The sequence below is a fragment of the Sturnus vulgaris genome, chromosome 2, assembly GCF_052056855.1.
Source record: "Sturnus vulgaris isolate bStuVul1 chromosome 2, bStuVul1.hap1, whole genome shotgun sequence".
Classification (NCBI taxonomy): domain Eukaryota; kingdom Metazoa; phylum Chordata; class Aves; order Passeriformes; family Sturnidae; genus Sturnus; species Sturnus vulgaris.
Window position 1 is genome coordinate 94,918,840 of NC_142244.1, and position 26,710 is coordinate 94,945,549.

General features: G+C 40.1%; 1 protein-coding gene across 3 annotated transcripts in view; it reads right to left on the reverse strand.

Annotated features, from left to right (window-relative positions):
- Positions 1-563: 563 nt before the first annotated feature.
- NAXD (NAD(P)HX dehydratase) overlaps positions 564-26,710 on the reverse strand; it is a 48,952-nt gene continuing 22,805 nt past the window's right edge. For 2 of the 3 annotated variants that reach the window (XM_014883229.2, XM_088160163.1), the window contains 5 exons: positions 12,618-12,668; positions 12,433-12,537; positions 11,951-12,071; positions 3,401-3,521; positions 564-970 (listed from right to left, as the gene is read on the reverse strand). In XM_014883229.2, the coding sequence (XP_014738715.1) occupies positions 820-970; positions 3,401-3,521; positions 11,951-12,071; positions 12,433-12,537; positions 12,618-12,668 (549 nt within the window). In that variant the 3' untranslated portion in view covers positions 564-819. Of the gene's footprint in view, positions 971-3,400; positions 3,522-8,891; positions 9,012-11,950; positions 12,072-12,432; positions 12,538-12,617; positions 12,669-26,710 lie in introns of all 3 variants that reach the window. The other variant, XR_015801735.1, reaches the window with a different exon arrangement.

Here is a 26,710-nt window from a genome sequence, read left to right on the forward strand (position 1 = left end):
TGAGAGCTGAACCAGTTCTGCTGGCTGTCACGGAGTTTCTTGCCCCGCCTAGTACCTCTCCAAATGACAATTTCAAAACTTCATTGTATTGAGTCAAAACCAGATAAGAAAACAGAAATTTATTTCTTTTTCAGGTAAGCCTAATTATTGTTTAATGACTTTTACTTCTAGGATTTCTATAGCATATCTTTATTCTGCCAAGGGGAAACCTTTTAAAAAAAATTAACAAGACATTACAGGGATGCCTTGTCCTAATGAATGCTGCCTCTGAGACCAGGAATGGGAAAAGGCAACTAATTACATTCAAAATCTACAGCAACTCTCATGCATTCCCTTTCCAAAGAGGCTTACTTTTTGCTTTTTACTATACTAGCATGGCAAAACATGAAGTGCAATAGCTAATTCTAGACAGAGGGTCTAATAATGACAAGTGACAACCTTGCTGAAATCCAAGAAATTCAGTTGAGCTGGTGGAAGAATTTTATCTAAATATCAAGTGCATTTTTTTTGTTGTTGTTCACACTTTAGTTATTGCTCAATAACTATCAAAAAGAACAGAGGAATACTTTCAGTTTAGTTTTATTATATTATAACAGTTCTGCAACTACAGCTTATTTCAGCCAAAACATTTTTGTATTCCAAACTCTTAAAAAATATCTACATTAATCATATTTTTCTATTCTTAAAAATAAAAAATATCTACCTAACATACCAATGCTGCTACAGCACTTGAAAGGGTGCATTATGTAAATTCTACGGTACATGTAATTACTCTTGCAGTCATTGTTCTTCCTTTTCTTCTTCTCTGCAGCTTTGGCTTCAGGTTTCAAAAAGTTTGTTAAAAGCTGTTCCAACTTCTGAAATCATGTCAGAGGCTGTCATTGAACGTCCGAATTTCTGAAAGGCTTGGTGGTTAGACTGCCTTGTGAGAGAGCAAGCTCCAAATGCAGCCACTAGAAAGGGATTTTGACTGAAAGGAAAAAAAAAACAGAAAATTAAAAAGAGAATCTGAACACTTCTATGCAATTTATAAGGTGGTGGACATCATCTTTGTACTTGTAAATATTAGCATTGCTAGGAAGGCCTCTTAAGCAAACATGTTCTCAGACTCTTGTACTGCAGAGCATTTTTGTCTGAATTTTTTTAAACAAATACTTCCCTACCCATGGCACAGCAAGTGATTGAGTGAGAAACACCAGGGCCAAAGCATGCAAAAGGACAACAGGATTAAAAAATGGGGAGGGTGTTCCACGTTTAGTTTTACTCGTGAAGCTTCATGCTTTCCTTCAGAGGAGGACCAAAGGCTCACCTGACATTTCAACCCCCTTTCTATTCTCTGGGTAACTCCATTTAGTTTTGTCTTGCTGGGGTGGGGGAAGGTCATGGGGATGCAGACAGATGATTTTCAGCAGGGCTACAGAGACTGCTCCAGGGCTTTCAGTAGATCAGTTTCACAGGGGTACAGTGGCAAGTGAAGACCACAACACAAGCTAAGGCACACTGCTGTAATGCCTCCTACACAGTTATGAACTGCCCAAGAGAGTGTACCCAGACCCAGATCTGTAATGCTGAACCTTCCCCAGAGAAGCCAGCACAGTCCAAAGCCACCTCCACCTTTTACCTCCAGAGCATCTTTTCATAGGCTGGGCCATGGGAGTCATTCTGCTGCCTTAGAACAGAAAACATCTGCAGAGTAATTCAGCAGTCAGTGCTGTGCTCCAGGTCTGGCTGATAATAAACCTCACAAAGCTCAGCTTCAGCTGAGCATTGCTGCCTGGAACACACTAAGGACCTCCTGACTACTCTGCCAAGTTAAGAGTTCTGTGAAGGATCCCAATGTAAAACACAAAGAAAGCAAGACATGACTTTACAATTAGGTGTTACCTAAGCAAAATTTCCATGTACTCATCAAGGAGCAGGAGTATTTAAGCCACCTTGAGAGTGAATCCTGGATGCCCAAATACTGCTCTGAAACAAGAGCTGTGTACAGGCTCTTGGGCTCAAGGCAGCTAAAGCACCAAACACATCAGCATCCTCTCTACCCAAGTGAGGAATCCCACCTACTGTACCTCTAGCACCCCTGAAAGCCAGCACAATGTCAGTGTTTGAAAACCTCTCTGTACAGACCCATTTTGAAATGCCAGTCAGGCACAAGCTGGAAGGACTGGCTGGACTGCCTGCAGTGCAGTCTCCAAGTGGATGCCCTGACTCACTGTACCCAAAAAGCTCCTCCTCTCCTGCAACACATGAGGTAGGCAGGATTGGTACAGCAGGTGTCTGTGAAGGGTCACCTTAACACCACTGCAGGAGACACAATGCATTGCTGATGCCAATTATACTTTTCCTTCCTCTATAAAATAAAGGAGTTTCTGAGCGAGCTGTTTAGAAAAGCCATGGGAGCTCATGTCAGGAGAGCCTGGAAAACGTGCTGTGTTTGCTAATCTCTCCAACAATTTAATACTGCTGTGCTGTACCCCATGCAAAAATGAAGGCACTCTTTTAACGACTTAGAACAGAATTCCTCCTTTCGTGGCAGCTGCAAATTCAGATACCCAGGATGACAAAGGAAACCAAGATTTAGATTTCAGAATTTTGAAGCCTGATTCAACTCATTCCCCCTAGGGCAAGGACAAGCACAGCCTGGATAACTCCCATGGATATCTGACACTGTGCACTGCATGCAGCATCCCAAAGACTATGAAAGGTCTCCACTCCTCAAACTTCCATAGCTCGTTACTTATTGAGAAGAGGGACTGTAACTCCCTGACTGCTTATGTTGCTTCCAACTTTATTTAAAGCTGATGCTTTCACATAAAGACTCCAGGACTATCTGAACCAGCTAGTTCAGCAGGAACTGACATAATTTAACTAAAATGCCAAAAGCATGGCTGCTTTATGTACAACCAAAGTGGACTGCCATTTGGCCTTAAAACGATTACTCTCTTTGAAACTGTATTTTATTTGCAAGTTTCAGCATACCTGCCCCACTGAATTACTTAGCCACAATACAGGAAGACTCACCAAAAGAGAAAAAACAAAGCCAAACAACATGTCTTTTGAATTACAGAGATGTTATTGCCAATGACTACCATTTATTTATCCTTTCTACTTTCTGCCTACGTTCAATTGTTTTGAAAACACGTACCTCATACATAGAAGTCCTTGTACACAGATCTAGAGGCTCATTTTTCTGCCCCACACTTGGGAGACATTAGATTACTGAAAGGTTTGTCCTATTAAAATTATTACTGTTATACAGACTGCTCTAGACACCCTTACGCTTTTTAAAAGTACATGGATGCTTTTTAACCAAAATCTCCAATTTCATCTGGAAAGCAGGTCTACAACAGTTGCCATAGGTGAACACAGACTCACAGCAATTATTAATTAATATTCATACCCATTTGTTTTTTCAGCTCCAGCAACAAATGCCCAGTGTGCCATGACTCCAAGAGAGCCAGAAAGGAGGTCCCCCTGTCCACCACATCTCCGGCTGCTTCCTTCGTGACTGCACACAAGTACTGTGAACAGAAAACCAAAACCAAAGTCTTGTGCTTTCATCCCTCAGTTTACAATGACAGCACTGCAGTTCCAAGGGTTACCCTCTGAGGCACACAGCAACTAACAGGTGAGAGACAACACAGTCAGAAGAATACACTGAAATACACTAATCTTAAAAAAAAATTGCATTAACATTTTAAAAAACACTTTCCTTATTACCTTTTAATCCTTTGTACATAACATTACACAATGTGTGCACTTTCTTCACTTCACTCAGCCTGCACAGGTGAGTTTAGTTCATGTGCCATCATGAGCCATCACCCCAAACTGGACCAGGTCCTTCCACAAAGCCATTGCACAAATACAACTCTTCAGTGTCTCTGACCTTCAGAGCTTGCCAGTGTAAACCAAGGTGTTTACAAAAAGCAAATGCAAAATAGAACTAAAATCTCAAATATTCTACCATGTCCATCACAGAAGTATTTTATTGAAACAGTCTTTTCTTTAGGCTTTGTAAAAAGCACATACAAGACAGATTTATTTTTGCCTGCCAGTGGACAGTGTCCTCACCATCCGTGTATGTTTCTGTCAGCAGTGTCATCGTGGGTACGCTGTGTCAGGATATCAGATGTTACATTTCTATTTTAAATATACAAAGGACCTTGGTCAAACTGATCTTTTTGTGCAGCTTTAACTATGAGTACATGTAAATGGTTTCATTACATTTAACTCCTTTCTTTTCCACTCTCAACAAGCCCAAGCAGGAAGGCTGGAGGACATATAAGGCACATAAAAAGAAGACAGCATCAATTCTGCTAGCCTTCTCTGAACTCTCTTGTGGGTATGTACCTACCCTTAGCTTTTTACTTGCTTGGCTCTGAAAAAAAAAACCCAGAAGAAATTTATTTTCCTCTCCTAGGACGATGGAAGAGATGGCAGAATCATGACTGGCCAAGTGTGATCCTTAGTATCTCCAGTCAGCTGTTGCAGGATTCAGGATTGTGCACACAATCACTTGTGTGCTTCTGAGCATGCCAAATATACAAGCTAAGGATAAAGCAAGATCAGGCATTGCTTGGACAACAGCTCTTACCTCAGGCCTGGGCTGGGTTTCTCCAAAGAGTATAAACAGTGCAGGCCAAGTGTTTTAGAGGGAGTACTGCCCATATTTTTAAAATTCGAAACAGTTTTTCTTTTTCAAACTAATGGAAAAAACTTGCACAGAACTGAAGTACTTGCAAATACATCTTTCTAACTAGCAAGTGGTAAAATACTACATAATGCCAATAAACTCCTTCCAGTTCATTATGTGCAACAGCAAAGAATTGTACTTCACTTCCATTTCCTACCGATCCTTCCAGCAGTAATTGCGGGGCTAGCAGGGCCAGGCAGTTGTGCGTGTTTGCTGCCACGGAGAGGGCAAAGATTCATTAGTCACCACGAGCACACCACACACCACTGCAGCCCTGCCAGCAGTTCATTTTCCCAATCACTCTTCTCCCCTTCCCCCTCCCCCTCTCAAATTAAGATTCTGGATGTGTTTCCCAGTGAGCAGTAGCTAATGTCAGATTTCACAAGTGTAATGCCCTTCTGAGTTAGCTATCTGAAGAAGGTATGCCCTTTTAGGTGCCGTGATTTATTCTTATTTTTATTTTAAATACAGTGCTTTGGAGAAATTACCTCTAATTCTACTACTTTGAAGATGCTATCTCACAGGATTTTCACTTTGAGGGCTTGAACTCCTGGCAGGAGGCAGGATGGAAATCCTCTGTTCAAAAGCTTTGGGGCCTTCTGACTGACAGCTGAGCACAAGCCCCTGCTTATTAGCTGTATGTCACCATCTGCCACTATTCTGTAGCCCTACAACCTTCTAGTCATTTTTGAGCTGTACAGGAAAACAAGATCTCCTCAAACTAGGCCAATTATAATACTCTGCTAAATAACAAAAAAAAGTGGTCTTTTGTTTATGGTTTTAAAAAGTAAGTCTCGAAAATGTGCAGACTACCTCACAGGCAACAACAAAAGCAGACCTTTGTACTCTGCACACAAATGCTGGAAAACAAATCCATGGAATACCTTCAAAGAAGCAGAACTAGAGGAAATTCACTTGAATGAGGAGGGAAAGATATAACACACAATTCTTGTGCAGAGGCTCAGCTGATCAAAGAATATCTCAAAATAAAAGGATGATGAACATGACGACAGGCAATAGGAAAAGGATTTAAAAACACTTCTGAATTACAGCCATTATTAAGAGCTTTTAAATATAAGAAGGAATCCCACAGTGGCACCAAGACAAAGTGGCATACTGCTGAATCAACACAGGATTCTTTTCCCACCCTTCTCCTAGAACAGAAAAATGAAACTGCTGTCTTCACACTCCCCCAGTGTAACATCCCCCACTGCATGTCAGTTCCAGCAGTTCTTTAAGGACCATGGGGGTTTACGTTGCACTAAGAAGTCACAACCAGTGGCAAAATTACAAGAGCTCTATGAGCTGGACATGGCTGAATAGCCAGCCATGAGAAGGTGGGCAGTTCTATTCCCTGGAAACATGCACAATGCTCTATTTAGGGAAGGATGAAGCTGTTTTTGATCAGTTGTTCGTGTACATCAGCAAACATAGAAAACATGGCTCTTGGAAGAGCTGAGGAGATCAAGATGACTGGATGTGGGACAAAGGGAAACTACAAAGACTGAAATCACCACAATGTGTCAATTTTGAAAAGGCAGCAGCCAGGGCCACTTAAGGTCAATTAGTTTGACACCATTTTGGATCAAAACAATGGAGAAGTTCACTTACAGTTCCACTGACAGAAACACACAATTCATGCTGGTCAAGCTGGCTGTTAGAGCAGGGTGTCTAGTTCTGCTTTCCAACAGGTCTGAGCAACCAAACCCGATGTCATTATTTCTCAGGGTAATGAATCAAAGGAAACCCACCTCAGTGTAAGTAGCAGACAGTTTTTTAATGGAAACTTATTTACACCAAGTAACTCTCACGGATAAAAAAGTTACCCAACTCCCTAGCACTTATTCATGCAGCACACATATCAGAAGAAAAGGCTAGATGAAATAAAAATGTCATCACTGAGGAAATGCCTGCAAGGAGATCTGCTGGAGTCAGAACAACCAGAGTCCTATTCACCAGTTTCAACACAGTCTCAGCAAGTAAACATCACATAAATACTGCCAGAGCTAAAGGCAGCAAATACAACACATCCCTCACATATAATCACAAGGATTTCTTGTGTACCTAAATCCATGGAAATAATTGCACTGAAATGAGTGCAACACAGAAACAAAAAATTGAATGCTGTCACACTGACAGAATATTGTAATGTAGAAATCCAAGAGTTCTAGCCTTCAAACAATTCAAAACTCTGCCCCAGACTTTCTGGGTTACTAGGGCCAAGTTATTTAGTAGCTCTATGTTTAATATATTTCAGGCCATAAAATATCTTCAAGAAGTGCTGAAAAGGGAGCAATGGTAAGATATACATTTATATTTCTGAAAGCATTCAGACCATGGTGTCACACCTAGCTGTATCATTGCCAAGTTTTAAGCTGAAAGAACCCCCAGCCCAAATTTTGCTGCTGCCAAAAGCCCAGAAGAATGACCTATTTATGGGTATTGTATGCTTAATTTTTTAAAAACCCAAACCACAACAGTCTGTTATGTAACTGTAAGTAGCTGTCCTCTCTTTGAAGGAAAAAAAAATCAGAATGAAGTAATTTTGCTGACTTCAAGCACTACAAGTTAACTGGGAAGCACAGATTTTGATATGGCTGTATGCAGGCAGCACCATTTCCAATGCCAGCTTCTAGATACATCACAGTTAGAAATCCAAGTTTTTCTAACTATAAAAGGTAGTGTGTATCTGTTTCTTCCTGATTCACCATGTTCACCAAGTAGTGAAAAAAATAAACTAATCTCTAGGGTGGTTTTTACTTTTGCATTTAGAGCAGGGCATGTGAAACATGGGATAATTTAGTTCTTCTGATGATGGTTGAGAAGACTGAAGAGCCTATGTGAAATATCACATTTATTGAGACTGCAGACTGAAAGACTGGAGATTTTTAACTCCTGAATTTCAGACATCCTAAACAAATTCCTTGCACTTGTTTTCCTCTTATAGAGGAGGGGTATTACACTCACCCTAATGTGGTGAGGAATCCATGTATGAAGCATGACCATTCTAACCTCTGATACAGCCCAACTGGATCCATCAGCTAACAGCCATCCCACACAACAAACACACTCCAGTTTAATTAAAAGGCTCAAGATTTTCATTTTCTATGCAAATAATGTAGCTACCAAGGATCTTTTTGCCTCATCAATGCAAGATTTAGATCATTATCAGATTTTTAGTAAAATCTCTTACCAATATACATCTCTCACCTAGCATGTACTTATACTAGTAAGAAATTTATCTTTTTCCTTTTGCAAGTTAGTTCACAAAAGCACATAGCTGGAGATCATGGAATCCCGGGAACATGTCCCAGAGTGCATACAGACAGGGAAACCAAGTTTAATGACTCTGGCTGGAGAAACAACTCAACTGATGTGGAAAATGTAAGTTGGCTTTTATATAAAGGGTGCTTATACTTTTTTATTCCCTAATCACACTTTTAAAACTTAGATAAGTCCTTGAGTGCAAGATAGAGCAGGCAATTTGAGATGAAAATGACCCAAATTTTCCATTAGTTTTGCTGGATAGGCACAGGAGGCAGGGGCCAGGTGAACAGTGCCAGGGAGAAGCTGGCTGGGCTGCATGTGCCAGAGACAGCACAGTGGCACCAGGGACAGGAGCCATCACCTCCCCATTTTGCTCATTCTGCAGAAGCAGGACTGCAGACAAAGGTGCTCTCAGTTATAAATCTAGGTGAGATTTGCTCAGCAGCTGTGAGTGAGCCAGGCAGTGACAAGTATGGAACAGCTTCCTTTCCAGCTCTGTGGGGGGATGAATGGCTGGAATTAGAAGTACTACTTGGGGACTCATGGCCAGAGTTTGGCTTTTTACCCCACAGCCAGTACTCAGTATTCTGCTTTGCATGCTTCCTTGCTTCTTCTGACCATAGCTGCAGCTGAGCAACTGGAGAGAAACGCAAATTTAGCTACTGGTTCCAGGAAAAAGTAGTTCCAGGCAGTAGTAGGACAGTTCCCATGAAGCCTGCCTTTTGGAAGGGAGGAGGGTCAAACACAGAAAAGCTCACTATAATGTTTAAAAACCAAAATCCAAACACTCGAATTCAAGGACCTAACCAAATTTTAAACATGTTAGGAACTAAGGCTGGTATAACCACACTTTATTATTGACCAGTTCTCCAAAGAATAATAAAAAGATAACCTTAGAGAGCTGTGCCATAGTGAATAAAAGCTGACTTACCTTTTACCCATAGGCTGAGTACTCATTCCTACCCTGGTCAGTGATGGCACTGATATCACCTACCAAGAGCATGGTGAAGCTCATCTTTGTAGAGCAGGGAATCAACAACTGTAGACCAAGCTATAATGTGAAATTGCAAAAGGAAAGAGAAAGAGAGTATATAAACTTAATTTAAAATCTTGGTGATTATGTTTACAGGCCAGTTGGCAGCTCACTACTGAAATAGAGACAAATTTTAGAAAAACCTCCTTTATACTGGAGGATTGCTACTGCTTTCACAGAGGCCAGTATGTGACTTTGAGGCCATAAGGAATCACCTGCACCAGCTAGTCTGATCTGTGAAAACAAACTTTAGAGGTATCCAGATACTTCAAAGTTTGTGCATCTAGCAAAGTTTCAGGTATGTTGCTGTACTGGTTAATTTGTCTAGGTTAATTTGTCTAAACCTTACTTTGAATTTATTAAACTTCAGCTTCCAATCAGAGTTATCAAGTCTCTCTGTGTAGACTGCAAAGCTTTTTGCTGAGAATAATTCTTCAGCAATACTTGACACCAAATCACCTGGTAACCCTTTCTGTTTTCAGGTAACAGAAGTAAAGTGTCTACTGCATTTCCTACAGACTTATGAATAAAAGTACTGTGAAAATAACCACTACAATCACTCTAGGCTATAAAGCACTCACAAACCCAATCTTCCCTACTGCAAAATTTGGCATCTTCAAAAAGCCTTCCTCCCTTAACAACTAAGCATAAAACACTAAAGTTACATGGTTAAGTTTGCAATTTCTCAGTTTCTGGTTTCCCTGGAGAGCACTGAGATTTACTTTTCTCTCTTTTTTTTCCCTCCCTTGAAAGCACACATGTAGTATTTTCCCAAAGGAGATAGTTTAAAAGTAATATATGCAAACTAGAGTGTCAGTATGCTGAACACAGGAAGTCAAGCAGGAAATGCCGAATAGGTAGGGCTTAAGAACTACAAATAGACGATGACACATTAAATAAAAGGCAAGAGGAGTACACAGATCTTTTCATAATGTTTGATTGTGCTCAGAGGACATTGGCCCGATCCAATAACCTTGGATTTCCCTCATGTATGTAGTCTTAGCTGAAAAAAAATTACATCAGATGAAAAGAGACAGATGAAAAATACGAGCAAAAAACCTGGGAAAGAATTCAAGGTCAGTGACATGACAAGATATTCCATGTTTGGCACAGAGCACATAGTAGAATCTCCTTTTTCAACATAATTTTGCATTTGAGAAGCTTTTAAAAAAGCAGATCAGACCCAAAGAACATTGTTGTTAAAAGGAAGCTGAAGTCTTTAGCTTCTGCAGAATTCTCAAGAACCTTCTTCCAAGTCATGCAAACTCTAAAAACAGTTCTTGTAACAGACATTATAACCTGCTTTTTTAGTTCAGCAATGCTGCTTGTAATGTCTGTAATCCAACAAAGCATCAGTGATAGCACCAAGGTAAGAACAAGAAAGCAGCCTACAGCTGGACATCAATCAACTGCTGTAAAGGCACAGAACTGTTTTTATTTCAAAACAAAAGCCACTTCACTAATAGGAGAAAATGCCAGAACACAACAAAGACAAATAACAAGGTGGGAAAAAATAAAACCAATAAAAAACCCCCAAAGCACACAAGACCTACATGAACTTGTGCCACATATGAACATTCAAAATTGAAACTGGAAAGAACTTCACTTGTTTCCTGATTTTTTTTAATCCTGCATGGCAAGAGACATTGGAGACTTGTCCTGTCTCTCCAGGAGGTGTGGTGATACACCAATCTCAAGAATAACCATTCAAAAGGAGAACAGACATATGCTAGATGATGTACTCAATCTAAAGTGCTCACCCAGTCTTCCCAACGTTCATTTAAAAAGCAACAATCCTGTATAAAAAGAAAATTATTGACATAAAAGCAGAGAAAGAAGACAACTACAATGCTCTAAAGCTCTCTAGCTGGCATAAACTGGAGTCAAGACCTTTTATCCTCCAGCAGAGTTCATCCACCTTTAAGCCTGGCCTAACTGTCCAAGGTTACAAATCAAATCTGCTAGAGGTGCAAATATGACAGCAGACTTCCTGTGGGGAAACCTGGGTGCTGTGTGAGGAAGGTCCTTTAGCACACAGATGTAACCATAACCATATTGCTGCCAGGTCCCACTTGCTGCAGTCTGCTACAATGTCTGCACTAATGGGGTATGTGGAAGATGGCTCTGCACAAACCAGTTGTCATATTACATCTGCTTTTCTGTTATAAAAGGCTTCCATTCCTCTCAGTAATGAAAAATTGACTGTATATACAAAACAGTTCTGAAGCAGTATAAACATTTATCAGAGATTAGCATTTCAAGTAATTAAAAGCAGAGCTGCTGCTTGTTATGTATGTGAAATAAGACCATGCAGGCAAAATGTGACGAAGGCACTCATGAATTAATTTTACACTGATCATAGTAAATGATCAGTATAAAAAGCATCAGACAAGCAGCTAATATAAGTATACTTTAAACCACACTGGTATGAAGACTGTTGCAAGGGCAATCTAGAGTTAATTTTTTTAATTTGTCAGGGCTGCTGTAAAGTTGTATATGTGCATGGTTATCTGCAGCCCCATGATGGACAGCATAAAGGAACTGAGCAGGTCATAAGCCTCAAGACATCTTCACTTCTCACACACACTGATACATCGTGAACTAACAGTATTATTTTGTATCCATTTAGCAAAATACAGCTTCACTTACATAAACGATCTCAGCAAAGAACTTTCAAACAGTTCACAAAGATTAAATAATTAATTTCTCAATACCCATGTAATGTAAAATATAACATCTATAAATGTGAAATAAAATTGGCTACTTTTTTCAGCAAATAAATTCAGTTGCACTCTTAAAATATCAATTTACACAAATCATCTGAAGGTGATCTGCAAAGGAAGCAATCCCTTCATCTTCAACAGAATACAGCCAATTGCTATACACTCTACTGGACTATGACTGAAAGCAAACAGAACAGAACAATCACATTGCTAAAAGCAGAAGGCTTCACTTACCCTTCTCTCCATCTGAAATAAGATCTCTTTCTCCCTTTTGCACAACTGTCAAATTCCCCATGGCTTGGCTGAGTCTCAACACACATCCATGATGATCACTACTGTCTACGGGGTCTCTAAGCTACAACACAAGAATTCCATACACAGTACATATTTTGCTACTGGAACAACATGTTCTAACACATGCTACTTACATATGCATGGGGGAAAAAAAAGGGCAACATCATCAGTCTTTCTGTGTATTTTTTCTATACCCACTGCAATGTTAAAAATTCATGAGAATGAGTCTTCTTTAAAAAAGAGCTCAGTTTAGGAAAATGCATTGCTGTGGCAATTATCCCATGGAATAATAACCCAGAGAGTGTTTTTATCACATACAAGAAACAGCACACAATATTTAAGCCAGTAATAAGTTACTTATTTTCAAGGACAAACAGACTAAACTTGCACATAGTGAAATACCAAAAAGTCAAACAGCTCACCATGGCTTCATACAGTCTACTGAACTCCATATAGTTTGGAGTAAGAATAGCTCGCTGGTAGCCTTGAATTAGAGAAGGCTGCTGGGAAATGAGCCACAGTCCATCCTGCAAAACACAGTAAGAAGAACATCACTGAATAGATTCTTAAATGTTAAACCACTGACTGAAATTAAAAAAATACTTACTGCATCAATAATGATAGGAATTCCTTTCACTTTCGACTTCTCTATAATACCCTGCAAAAAATGCAGATACTTTAATGATGCTTGTTAATTTAAATCTTGTAAGATCCAAATCAAATTCAAACAATAAATCTGACCGTGTAAGTTGTTTTTACAAAGTGATAGAAAAAATCTACAGCAGGTAATATCAGCAGGTAATTTCACAGTCACAATGTTTTCTCCCTGGTTTAAGTGTCCACAGAGTTGGTATGTGTATTGGGTACTCAGGGCAAAGTTTTGGGAAGGCGAAGACGGGCAACAGAGCTTCTCTGAGAACTTGTTGGAAGCTTCCCTCTGTCCAACAGAGCCAATGCCAGCCAGCTCCAAGACAGTCTTGCCACTAGCCAAGGCCAAGCCCATCAGTGACAGTGGTTACATCTCTGGGATAATAGATTTAAAAACAGGATAAAGTCACCATGCTGAATCAATTGCAGCCAGAGAAGAGAGGAGTGAGAATATATGAAGGCCACAGAAATTCAGGTCAGTGAAGGAGGAAGAGGGGGTGTTCCAGAGCAGATATTCCCCTGCAGCCTGTGGTACAGTTCACGGTGAGGCAGCTGTGCCTCTGTAGCCCATGGAAATCCACACTGTAGCAGAGCAGGTGGATGTCCAAAGGAGGCTGTGACCCCATGGAAAGCATGCAGTGAAAGAGGCTCCTGGCAGGACCTGTGGCCCCACGGAGAGAGGAGCCCACACTGGAGCAATCTGTTCCTGAAGGACTGTACCCCATGTGAAGGATCCATGTTGGAGCAGTTTGTGAAGAACTGCAGTCCATGGGAAGTCCACTGGAGAAGTCTGTGGATGACTGTCTCTTGTCAGAGGGATCCCATGGTGGAACAGGGGAAAAATGTGGAGTCCCTTCCCCGAGGGGGAAAGAGCAGCGGAGACAATATGTGATGAACAGACCAGAGTATCCATTTCCCAACCCCCTGCACTGTTGACAGCAGGAAAATGAACAGTTTTGGAATTAAAATAAGCTTGGGAAGAAGGGAGGGGTGGAGTCAAAGTGTTTCACCATTTGGTTTTATTTCTCGTTATCCTACTCGGATTTTATTTGTTATAAAACTCCATTAATTTCCCCAAGTTGAGCCTGTTGCACATACTTCAACAAAACAGTAACTGGTGAATGATCTCTCCTGTCCTTATCTTAACCCACGAGTCTTCTGTTATATTTTCTTTCCCCTGTCCAGCTGAGAAGGGGAGTGACAGAGAAGCTTTGATGGGCACCCGGCATTCAGCCAGGGTTAACCCACCACAATAAGCAAACAAACAAGCAACCTCACCCACTCTGCCTGCCGTAGGAGGCATGTAATGCCAAAACAAATCTCACATAGTAAACATACATCTTCAATTACAAAAACCCCAGAAAAATCCCAGTGACTACTACCTTGACAGAAATCTACCAATAGCTATAATACTAACTTCAGTTGCTTTGCTGCTGACAGCTCCACTGCAGGATTAGTTTATGTACAAACATCTGAGATGAGCAGTATGTATGATGTCATTTCACCTGTGGTTCTGGAGGTTTAATGCTTTGAAAGCAAAGCCAAGGTGGCCCAGACAAGAGACCATTTGTCAAAGTGGTTTTTTCAGCAAGCAATATCTCTAAGCAGACTGTCTGCCCTTGTTCTCTCTCCTAACTGAGCAGCAGCAATGACTGATCCTCAGGCTTTTTAATGAGCAGTGGCCAACAGTCAAGTTTTTTTCAGTGTTAGTTATTACCAACTCATCTTTGAAGCTGGAGGGTTTATCTTTTTCCTGTATAAGATAAAAGAGCATGGTATCCACCCAAAAGTTTAATTAATTTTGAATGTTATTAAGCTCTTCAAATTTGCTATCATATGGCACTGAGCTTCACAGGTTAGCAAGACATGATGCAAAGAATAAGGAAGCAATTTTTTATTAATATTCAGGGTATTGAATATCTCTCTTTTTTTGTTTAGTGCTCAAAGTCAACATCATCCACCTAGCTGCCTGTAAATTATTACATATGACATATACATATCCTCACAAACATTACTACCTGACTTTGATTTTTCCAATACCAGTGGAAGATGTTCCCCTTCTATTTTGTTTGTTGGACACTGTTTGCAGTTTGGAAGCATGAGACTACCCACTGCTCCAAGCCTGAGGACTTGTCTCAACACACAGCTGGGCCTACAGTAGAAGCTGCTAGGGAACAGAAACCTTTCCTACATAGACTTGCACAACTTGGGCTGTGTGTCAGACTGCCAGGTGCCCACCTCCTTTGAAATCCCTAGGGAACACCTAGGAAAATTATTGGTTCAATAATTTTGAACCAATGGCAAGTTTTACACAACTCATACTGTTCAGCTACTGCTAAATTATTCAAACTTATTAGTAAGTAAATTTAACAGCTGTGTGAGGAGGGGGTCTTAAAACCCAGAATTAACTGTGGCATTCTGAAAACCAGAGTGCCTTACTTTCAAAGCTTTTAAGAAATGTATGAGAGAGTAATTTCTTAATTCATTCATGTTAATCTGCGCAGATGTGCACAGCTCTGTTTTCCTTCACAGAAGTTGCACTGCTTTGCCCCTGCTCTGTTAAATTCATTAAAAATTACATTTAACTCGGCTCACTTTGTAACAATAAAATAAGGCCGTGGATCTAGCAGCCAGAATTTGTGTTTTGCTGTTTGTATTTTCCTTGTATAAATGAATGTTACAGATCCAACAGCCCAATTATTCCTGAACCATACTAAGCTCTTCTGATTAGATATCACAGGGCACTGAGACCCAGACCTCAGCAAGATCCTCCTCCCCCAATCTCTGAAGGTACAAACACTTTTTACTGCAACCTGGTTTTCTAACTGGTTATAATTAGAATATTTTTGTACATTAGCAGCTTCACCAAACTCCTTCAGTACACTTAAAATGATTACTGCTCCACTTCCCACTAACATGAATCACCAGTTTATTCTAGTATGGCAACTTCAGTAAGCCAGTCTTTCATGACACTTGATTTTCTAACACAATAAAGATTTCTCCACCAGAGTCAGTAAGGAAGTCTGAAGGAAGACACCAGATCTCAGGAGTCCTTATCCTTCCAAACTAGTCTCTTAAATGCATTATAAGCAATCTAGGGAAGGAATTTTGCCAAAGTTCTGTTCCCAAAACAGCTGAAGTTTGGCAGTTGTTGTTATTGTTTGGCCCCTTTTCATGTTTCCTCATAATTGGCATCGTGGCTATTGCAATCTCTCACTCTCTCCTAAATAAGCAATCCTGAAGATCCATGGTATACCAAAAGAATGTATAAGATTAAAAAAAGTGGAAGTTACAAAGCATGACAGTGTATCTACAGCTAAATAGCATCTGGAAGCCCAGATCACTGGTACACTTCAGAGAAATAAGCCATTTTTTTCCTAATAATGTTTTGAGTTCCTACCTCTCTAGCACATCCTCCACAATCCTGAAATATTGACCTCTACTCTGAAGAGAAATTTCACCTTGCTAAATAAAACCTACTGGGCAAGCAACTTTTATTGTGTACCAAGTCTCTGAGGGATCAGTTTCTAATCTAATATACTGAATGATCTTTGCTTGTTCTTCCTCTCCTTATAAAACAAATAATCAGGGGATACAAAGTTGTTTGTCTTTTTTAGAAAGCTCGTTTTTGATTTAAAAAATGCCAAACAATAAAAAACAAACAGAGCTTTTATCCTAATCATTTTCCTTTCCTCTTCCTTTCCTAAACCCAGACAGAACCTGCTTGGAGACAGACAAGGAACCTCAGAGAGGAAGTTCTGGGGAGGGAAGGGATGATTTCAAAACTAGAGTAAACCAGTAAAGACCAGGAACCCCCTAAGACAGCCCCACGTTTGAAGGACACAACATTCACGGGAGAACCCGTTTCCTACTGATGGTGGGCAGGACCACTGGAGAGCAATTCATCCCATGCAGCTTAGACACCTCGTTTAGGGTGGGATGAATAGCCAATAGACATACCTGTCTCTCCTCAGCTATCACAGGGGGTGCAGAGACTCTTTACTGTTTTATTTTTAGACACCAAGAATTAGGTGAGATGAAGCCCACTTTTAAATACTCTATTTCTGCAAATACCGTATTAAAAAAACCCTTAAATATTTGCATTAAGAGGAGTTTATGGCAATAATGGCAACATCCTCTATGCAGAGTACTTTGCTCCTAGGAGCAAAAACCAATTTTCAGCTGTATTTGTACCTTGGTATTTGGCATGGACTTTTTTGATTAATACCTGTAGATACAGAAGAACCTTCACTGGTTATTGCCCAATTAATACAGCTCAGACTAAGTCTGCTTTCACACCAAAACCTATATAACAGTTCCTGATAGAATTCTATGTATGAGCACAAACCATTTGTTCATTTTTATCCAATGTAACAATTATTTCTATGGGAAAGGATTTAAAACAGAACATTGACGATTAAAAATATTAAGAAATGTCACTAAGATAAAAGCTGAAATCAAAACACCAATGACAAGTCAACAGCAACACATACAGATATCAATGACAAGCCCAAGACATCATCCCTTCCCTTCAAACAGCATTGTGAATATTAAGATTTTGAAGATTCTAGCTCCAGGATATCCCAGTAGAAAAACTTCCTGTGCACAGAATGTCTTATACTACAACAGTGGTGGTTCAGCTTGGAGCAAGGCAGGAGCACTTCCTTCAGTTGATTCCTAAGCCCTCAAGGACATCCAAAACTGAAGCACTGGACTCACAAGGGAACCTTGGCACGAGTCACAAAGCAGAGAGGACAATGATGACAAGATGATGATGATGCACTGTTGTCACCCAACCTTAGCTACACAGTGTGCCTGTAGGTCATAAGATATCAAAGACTGAAATTTGGATCCATCCTCTGCAATTCACAGCCTGGGCCAAAATTCAGTCTCTTACCTTTCATACTGAGAGTCTTAATAATGGGGTTCGGGCAATCTCTTGCTAGAGATATTCTTCTTTGTATTGGCTGGCTAAATACTTGGTAGTCCTCTGAAACAGCGATTCAACATTTGTGTGAGAAAAGGAAAAGAGGTGTCAACCCCCTTATTAAAATCAGTGATGATTAACTGTATTGCAAGACTGCAGTACTAGTGCTAGAACAAATCTGTAACAGGAGTTTCCTCTCCTAATAACAACACCAAATCGGAAGCTTCTGTCCTCATCAATCCAAACAGGAAAGTACCTGGGATTCACACATCCCACAAAAATGCTCTATGGGACAAACTCTCTCACAGTTATTATAATTTGTTAGCAGCACCAAATACTTGACATTTAGTGTTGCCCAAAATAATATTTCAGTCATTTCAGTTTTTGATGGCGGTGGTTCAGGGGAAGAAAGCCAGAAAGGGTAAAATTAACTTGAATCTACTCCTACTCTACTCTTAAAATACACTATTTCCTGAAAAAATCTTTTTCTTTGACTCGTTATTCAGGACTTCTACATAAGCAACCTACTCGGTAAGAACTGAGAAAGAACTTGTGTCACAGTAGAAACCACTGGTCTATCTGAGGAAAGGTAACTCTTTACTGTAATTACAAAAATGTACAAAGTAAGGATGAAAAATTAATGTGTTTTAATTATTTTTTTTATTTTCATGGAAACGATTCCCTTAAATGCAATGCATTCATTGCAGTAGAAATCTGTTTTCTGTCCCAACTTTCACATGGGAATTTTAAAAGTGATTCCCAAACCCAAATTCCAATCTTTAAAAGAAACCCAAAAGGCAAAGCTGACACACAAAAAAAGCAAAACCACCAAAACAAAACCAAAATACACCAATCACTGCACTTCCCCCAAAATAACGTGAAACACAAAACCTGTATAACACACACACAAACACAAAATTATTCAGGTTGGAAAGGACTGCAGGAGGGAGCAGCCTGAAGGAACAAACACAATGCAGTAATGCAGAAAAGCATGATATGATTTAACCATTTGATAGACTGTAGCTGTGCTGTGAAATGCAAGGTTCACCTGCACTGTACTATCATGGACATCCAGGACTCCTGCACACTTCCACAAGTATTATGGAAAAGGGAATGGGGCTGAGATGAGCCACTGGTTCTAAGAAACAGCCACGTGGAGAACAGTGGGGAACATGTGAGGGAGGAATAAATTGCTATGGAGCTCCTAAGTACAAGCAGAGGATTCCTTATCAGCCATGCAAGTCTTCCCAGAGCAGCCACCCTGAGGCCGCAGGGGCAGAGAACAGGTGGTGCTCTCTCAGTGAGTACCCACAGCCTCTTTGGAAAGAAACTCTGCAGTCTGGACTTCTCCACCCGAATCCACGAGCCAGCAATAACTCCCATCTTATTTATGCTGCCCACATGCAACAGCATAAAAGCTGGCTCTCCACACATCCACAGAAAAGACAATTATGTAGGTTTGCCACACTTAAGCGAGATACACTTTTCAGCTTTTTTAATTAGATGTGGATTAGCGGAAGAATGCCTGCAATGACTTTTAATATATTAGTTGTTTTATCTTAAGTTCTTCCCCATGAGCTAGTTCAGCTACACAAAACTTTGGCATTTGGTATTTACAAAGGGAAGAATCAGGAAATTAGAGCCAGTCATTTAATTATAAGATGGAATTTTAATGAAATGAACAGAAAACCAGATTAGCAGAATATGTAAAGCAACATCTATCCCACAATGGTAATTAATATTCACACTGCCATTTTTCTACCTAGCAGAGGAAAGATTGTTTTACTTGACATCAGCAAAACCCACTGCGTTTCCTCAGTCTCTTCAAGAGTCATGTCTTGACCCACTCTCAGGAAAAGTCTTATTCATGTTCTCAAAAAGAAATTCAAGCCTTAACATGCCATAATAATGGATAGTATTGACCAAAATGGCATGCAAACACTTTAGGAAGCAGCGTCTTCAGCCCACTGAAAGTACACTCCACTGCAACCTGCAAATGCCAAGTATGTAACTACAAACTCTGGTTTGGTAAAGACATGCAAATGTGCATAACCTGGCATTGGCAGTGGCAGTTCCTTTTACAAAGAACCCTCTCCTGAAAGCTGGGATCAGAAACTGCTGTTGAAACACCACATGCAATTGCTTATATTTTCTGCATGGATGCTGCTCTCATCCAGCAATCTTGAATCCATGATTTTGTCTGAAACAGAGAGATAAAAGAAGAAAGGAGCCAAAATTTTCCTGCAAATGTTGCAGCTCAAAGCATTTCTACACATCTTCCTCCCCAAGGTGACCGGGAGGAACAAATAAGTTCCACCCCAACACGCTGCAAATCGATTCCTACAAACAGGCATTGAAAGCCCTAGGAAGCATTTCTGCCTTGCTTGCTTCAAGTCTAGATAAATGCAGAGTTAGCAGGGACTCAGCTGCAATAGAGGTCAGGATGCAGCTCTCTGGTGGAGATGCCTGGAAAATGGGCTTGGCAAGCAGGAATTTGTAATCTTGCACAGCTAGAAGTAGGCAAATATCCCAGGCACAGGCTGTGCTCAAGGCTACAGTCGTAGCTGGCAGGGGGGAGAAGCTTCCCTTAATATATTCTATTTGATGCAAGAAGTTTGAAAAACATTACGAATGGAGTTCTACTGTTTGAGATTCTTCCCATCAGAAATTTCAAAACTGGTTTTAGGCTTTTTATTGGCTTACTGGTTAAAACGTGCAGCTGTCTCTTAAACGTGCTTTTATTAATTCCTACACATTGATTCAGAGAGTCATCCTCCTTTCAAAATTCAGCAAAGAGAATGAAAATCTCTCCTTGTGGACAGGATATATATAAAAATCACCTTTAAGAAGCCTAATTGCCTGAGTTTTACTTCAGGTATTTCTGTATGCATACCTATCACTAATTCATTATTGCTCCACTAAGCCCTCAAAACTCATGCAAGGAATGGCCACCACTTGTGAATGAAGAGTCACATAATAGAGATGAATATCCCTCCTCTGGAACAAATAGATTCTTCATCTCATGGTTTAAGATGGTCTTTTGTCTTTTAAATGTAGTACCACATGCTAGGCCCTGTTTTCCAAAACAGATCTTCAGGTGCACAGCAAAATATTTCACTTAAGCCAGGCAGAGTGTGATAAGGACTCTGAAGAGTACCCTCCTACACCATCAGGCTCATTAAGTGTTTTGGGAGATGTTAGAAGCTGTTACAATTAAGCTGAAGACACTGTAGATGGTAGCTAATCAAAACTGCATTAAAAAAGAAAAGATATGAAAATTATTAATTTCTAGATTCCTTCTCTGAGTTCAAATTAGATCACTTGCCTGAAGCATGGAGGAAAACTGCAACCAACAGTTTCTTAATATCAGCTTCAATCACATGCTAAATTCTTAAAGTAACATAAACCAAAACAATGCCTGAATGCAATAAGAAAAAGCAAAAGCCTCTGAAATACTCTCCTAGTTATGAAAAAATCCAGAGCACTCCTTTTTGCCTATGCTCGCCCAAAATGACGGCCAACCAGAGACCATTTGAGAAGCTAAATTTATGCATACATTTCAGCCATATACACATGAAAATCCACTTTTAAGTATTAATCCCTTTTATTGTAATCCAAAGTATAAATATCTACATTAGAATAAATAAAAGCAGTAATTTTTCTCATGCTCTCATTCACTGAATGTTTGTACTCACAATGAAAACTCTACAAGGTTTCCAATTTATGGCTGATTATGTTAACTAGATTTGGCTTAAGATATTCATGGTCACCTGTTGGCACTGTCTTAAATAAACATAAACTTAGAATGAACTTAATGAACTGAATTTATCACTGCCAATTTCTTTTTAGGATTTCTAGCTGAATGAGCTCAGATAGAGTTGAAAAGATATCCAGCACCAGTGTTTTGCTTACAAATGCTTTTGCGTATCAAAATCAAGTTAAACAACAATATAAGCCTACATGCAGAAAGTAAATAAATATCCCACTTCACTGTGAATGATTTTCATCAAGATCCATTACACATATTAGAAATAAATTCTGTTTGCAAGTTGCATAAACCTGTATTTAAGGTACTGTTAGCATATATTCAAATACTATTTTTCTAATCAAGACATCTGTGAGGAAGCCACAGAATATTAATAGTTCTTACCACAAGCAGCAGTAGTTTCCTGACATAACCAAGAGGGTATCTCTGCCTTGAGCTGGTGTTCCCAAGCTTTATCCACACCAGTAACACCACTAGAGATAAAGACCTGCACCCTAACTCAGCAGCTGCCCCACCTCAGGGGACAACATCCACAAATCCCGAGTCTCCTCAGGCCTTTTGAAAGCAATGAAGCTTGGCTAGCTGGAGATCAGTTTTTCACTGGATTCTGTTTGTGATATGTGCATCAATGCTGGGCTTTGGGTGAAGGCTGACAGCACACGTTCTCACAGAGAGGGCATGTACATCTCACTGGATTTTTGCCCTTGCAGTACCCCAAACACAAGATTTCAGCTACCTAACCTCCTCCTAGCTGAGGGCTGAGAAGAGGCACATACTTGCTGCTTCTTCAGTTCCTTATGAACTGCTGAATCCCCACAGCAAGAGCCTCCAAGGGGTATAAAGAGGGAGGAAGCAAATGCACATGACCCACTAAAGAATGAACTTTCTGGAAAATAATTCTTCTGCTGATTTGAGTTGCCATGAGCAGTGACTCCGAACAATAATGCATTCTGTTGGTTCATATTTGTACATGGTGGCAGGTACCACAGGCAATACTAATCTGTCACCTGCAACATTCACCTGGGATGCTTCTCAGGTGTCTTACACCTGTGTACAAATAGAACTGAGAGGGCTACTTAGATACCAAGAGGAAAATCCTTTTCAAGGCCCACAGTGACAGATTCAACTCTAACAGACTTATATGGTAACAACAGGTGGCTCTGTATTCTGCAGTGCTTTTGATCTTGCAAAAAATGAGTGCAGATAGTGTAGTGAAGCACCTGGTTCCATTCTCACAACTTACTAGGGCTGTGAAGCATTGCCTAAATCCTGAATGCACGAGGCTTGAAAGCAAGAAAATAATCTGACTAATCAAACACAGAAAGGCTGATGGCCTCAGTCAAGGCAGAATTGAGATTCAACCCATCTGAAAATTTCAAATGGGTTCTCTCTGGGCACACCTGATGGAGATGATCAGTGACAAGGGCCCAAACCTCCCTCACCACATAGATGTTAACAACAGACAAGACATTTTAACATAACCTTAAGAGGATGTCACAAGGGGTGGAAAATGAGATTCTGAAATTTATATTCCAAGAGATAGCAGAGATCTTTAAGGGCAAATGGCTGGCTGAGGGAAGCACTGCAGGGCAAGGGGGCCAAAGGAAGAAAAACAGCAAGAGCAATAGGCACAAGTGGCAGCTAGGCAGGGCCTCAGCCAAAAGAAAACCCAGGCTGGTATTCCTGACATGTTCTGGAAGTTAAAACAAAGACTGAGAATTAAGCAAGAGGAACAAGCATATGGTTTGAAAATCTAGTCAATTTTATCAAGTAATCTGAATTACACAGAGCTATTCTTGCCATTGATCATTACCTCTCTCCTACAGGAGGAAAGTAAGCAAGCTCTGCTGAAAACAGCATTCTGACTTCAAGCAAGACACAGGAAGTCTGGAAGACCAGAGTCCAGGACTTGGTGCTGCCACTTCAAGGAGAGAGACAAGGAACCCAGCAACAAGCAAGGGAAGATTCCAAAATCAAAGAGTTCACTTAAGGAGAGGGCTCTTCATCAGGACGAATGCTTATCTATGAGATCCCTACAGTAACTGCTATTCCACCAGCAGTCCTGTATCAGTCCATTTGGCCTCAATGCCAGAAGGAATAGGGGAAAGGAGGTGACAAGAGGATGGAAAGTGACGAAGGACATGGCTCAGCCTGTAACTGCCTAACTGCTAGGTGGCAGCAGAATGCAGAACATGCTGGAGCATCAGGCAGCATCTCCTGCTCTCCCAGGAGGCTATGCAAGGAACACTGTATTTTTAACAAAGTCCTCTCAGAAGCTTGTACTCATCACCCTGTAGGTTCTCTCACACACCCAAGAAACAGCTCTTGATGGGACAGGCAGAAATTTCCCTACTTCCAAACTTCTCCTAGAACGAAAATCAGATCAGAGCAAAGCCAGAAGTGCAAACATACATGCAACAACTGAATGAAATAAACTGTGATTGGTAGATGTGATAGTGACTTAACACTGCTGCTGTGTGAAAAAATGGAGAATATCCAACAGCTTTGGAAATATGCTGCTTCTAAGCTGAGGACAGTCATCAGGATCTTGGCCTTGCTTCCACATAGCAGCTAAACTCTTTCTCAACAGGCTAAACCACCAGCAGCAGCACTTCAACTGAGCTGAACTCAGTAGCATAACATACTAGTATCTCTGGCCAGAACCAATCATGGACACTGAAAGGAAAAAAAAAGATGGCCTGATGTTCCCTACACGAAAGTTGACATCTTGGCCAACTTTCACATCAGATGTGGTAACAGCATTTCATAAGTCTGAAGTAGTACGGGGAGCAGAACCGCTTCAATCTGCACATTCGAGAGCTGAGAAGTGGAGCAGAAATGTGTTTGGGCTCTTTTCTCTTGAAGAGAAGCTTCTTGGACTGCTTATTTGCTTTGGAATTGGAAGGTCTAACCAGGCTGAGACTAGAATTGCCACATCTGCAAGGGATCCAGGTGTACAGCTATCAGGACACAACAAATGATTTCTTTAGGAGAATTCTCTGAAGCTGCAGCTCCTGGTCTCACAAACCCATGGCTAGAAAGCTCTGACAGAGCATCAGCTCCAAGCAGCTGAGTAACAGCATGTGAGGGTTCTGGCACAGACCCACACAAGTGGCTTATAAAAGAAGGATATAACTTGCAGAGCAGCTTCTTGTAACAGGACTTGTAAATGGAATTACAGCCAAACCCACAAAATTGCAGGAAGCCAGTAAATATGTATTCAAAGACTATCAAGGTGCTCAAGGAAAAAAAAATCAAATCAAAGGAAACTGATCACAGCGTGGGTTTTTTAAAATCAGACTGTTGAAAGGAGCTCAAATGCCACAGTGAGTAGTGCAGGCGTTAAGAATGAGGGAGGCAGGTGACACAGTAAAGATGCTGAGGAAGTAAAGCATTCTTTGATCTGGAGATGCTGCACCATCTGGTCAACAAGCACTCAAGCTATTCCACAACAAAACACTGTCTCTTGGCCATATACCACAAATTGAAGGTTACAGCACTAGTAATTAATTTCTTAATTTCTCAATGCTCAGAAGAGAGAAGCAACCCAAACACATGACTGTTTGGAGAAGCACATTAATTGGAAATGTGTTGGCACAATACTAACAAGAACTGACATAAAAACAGCTTTAGAGAGATGCCAGAACATGATGCCTCAGCACCTTAATGGGACAGAAGGAGGCAGAGGGGAAGCTCTATCCCACCATCACTACCACTCTGACACAAAACCCTGACCAGAATGCACACACTCACCTACCTCCCAGCCCTGTGTTCATACATTAGCTTAAAGGGATCCAGAAAATTTTATACCAAGCCAGCCTCGTATAAAAGTTTAAAATAACAATGCTATCATCTCTTGGTTTTTTTCTTGACACTTAAAATTCACTGTTGAAGCAGGAAGGAGACTCAGCTTTCTCTCAGCACAGAGCAGCACCACTCTTCCTCAGCCAGGCAGCCAGGGTTCACCTGTCCCCAGTGACATGTTAAAAACCTCAACACTGGGCACTAATGAACACTTACACAACTACAGTGCAGACAAAGAACTTGAGCTTTAATGTGACTTGAAATTAATAAGGTCAGATCCACAGCTCATATGAATGTGCCCCGAGATTTTAGCAAGCAGTAACTTCCAAATGCCTTGTCTTTATTGGCTGGGTTTGTTTCTTTAACTCTAAGCTGGCTTACACAAGACGGCCAGACTGAAGTAAAAGTATGCTTGTAATTCACTAAGAAAGCAATATTATTTTTAGCAATGAGGAAAAAAATACAATCAAGGAATCTTCCAGATACTTCTGTAGTACAGATAAGCACATAAACCCTGGACAGAATTCTGACATAAAAGAAGCTTATATTAGATATTCTAAATGAATTCTTATTTTCTTTTCCTTAAAGTTGTTTTCCTTCAGGAAAAAACTTCATCAAACTAGTATTTTTTAGCCAAGAAAACAAAGAATTGTCTCAAATATTTTTTCTGTAAAAAAAATTCTGAAAAAAATGTTTTCAAAAAATAAAATCTGCTTAAATTTTTCACTCATAATACAATTTGATTTCTTCATCAGCTGTAATATATTTATTTTCTTTCTTTTCTAATCTTTATTAGTTTTGCACCTCTGCATTCCTTCAAAAAAATGAAAGGAGCAAGAAATTCCTATAGCAACTTTCTCTAACAAAATCCTAGCAACATCACCATTCATAGTTCTCAAGGTATTCTAAATACTTGGATAGTGTGATCTCCAGTCTCTTGCCTGCTCTGTTTCGTGATTTCACTGTGTAACTGTCAACATTTCTGTAAATTATATTAATTCCACTTGTTAGTGCCACTGATTAATTCAGTAATACTGCTCAGGAAAAAAAAATACATTGTACAAAATTAGATTGACATTAGACGGAAAGACACACTTCGAGCACACAAAGATGTGTTGAAAGCAATACAAAATATCATTGGGAAGATGGTCTAAGTACGTATTATTCAAAGTAAAAAAACATCTAATCTCCTGTTTCACCTCTCCACCAAGGCTCGACAGAAAATAGGATTATCTCTTTATCCAAAGTAGAAATCTGCAGCATTTATAATTATGACTATTATTTCTTATTGCAAGAGGACACAGTCCCTGTTCCTTGGTGCATCTGATACAAGCTGTCAAAAATTAGGAACTCAAATCCATATTTATGTGCTTACAGTACTGGTGCTTTGCACCTAAGAAAACACAGAGCCTTTTATCTAGATATGCCAACACCTATTTCTTAATCAGTGACTTTCACAAGCTAAACAAAAACAAGTCAGATCAACCATACAGGTGCCTAAAATTCAGACTGAAAGTTACATTTTAACAATGAAGACCACAGATAGAAACTGTAA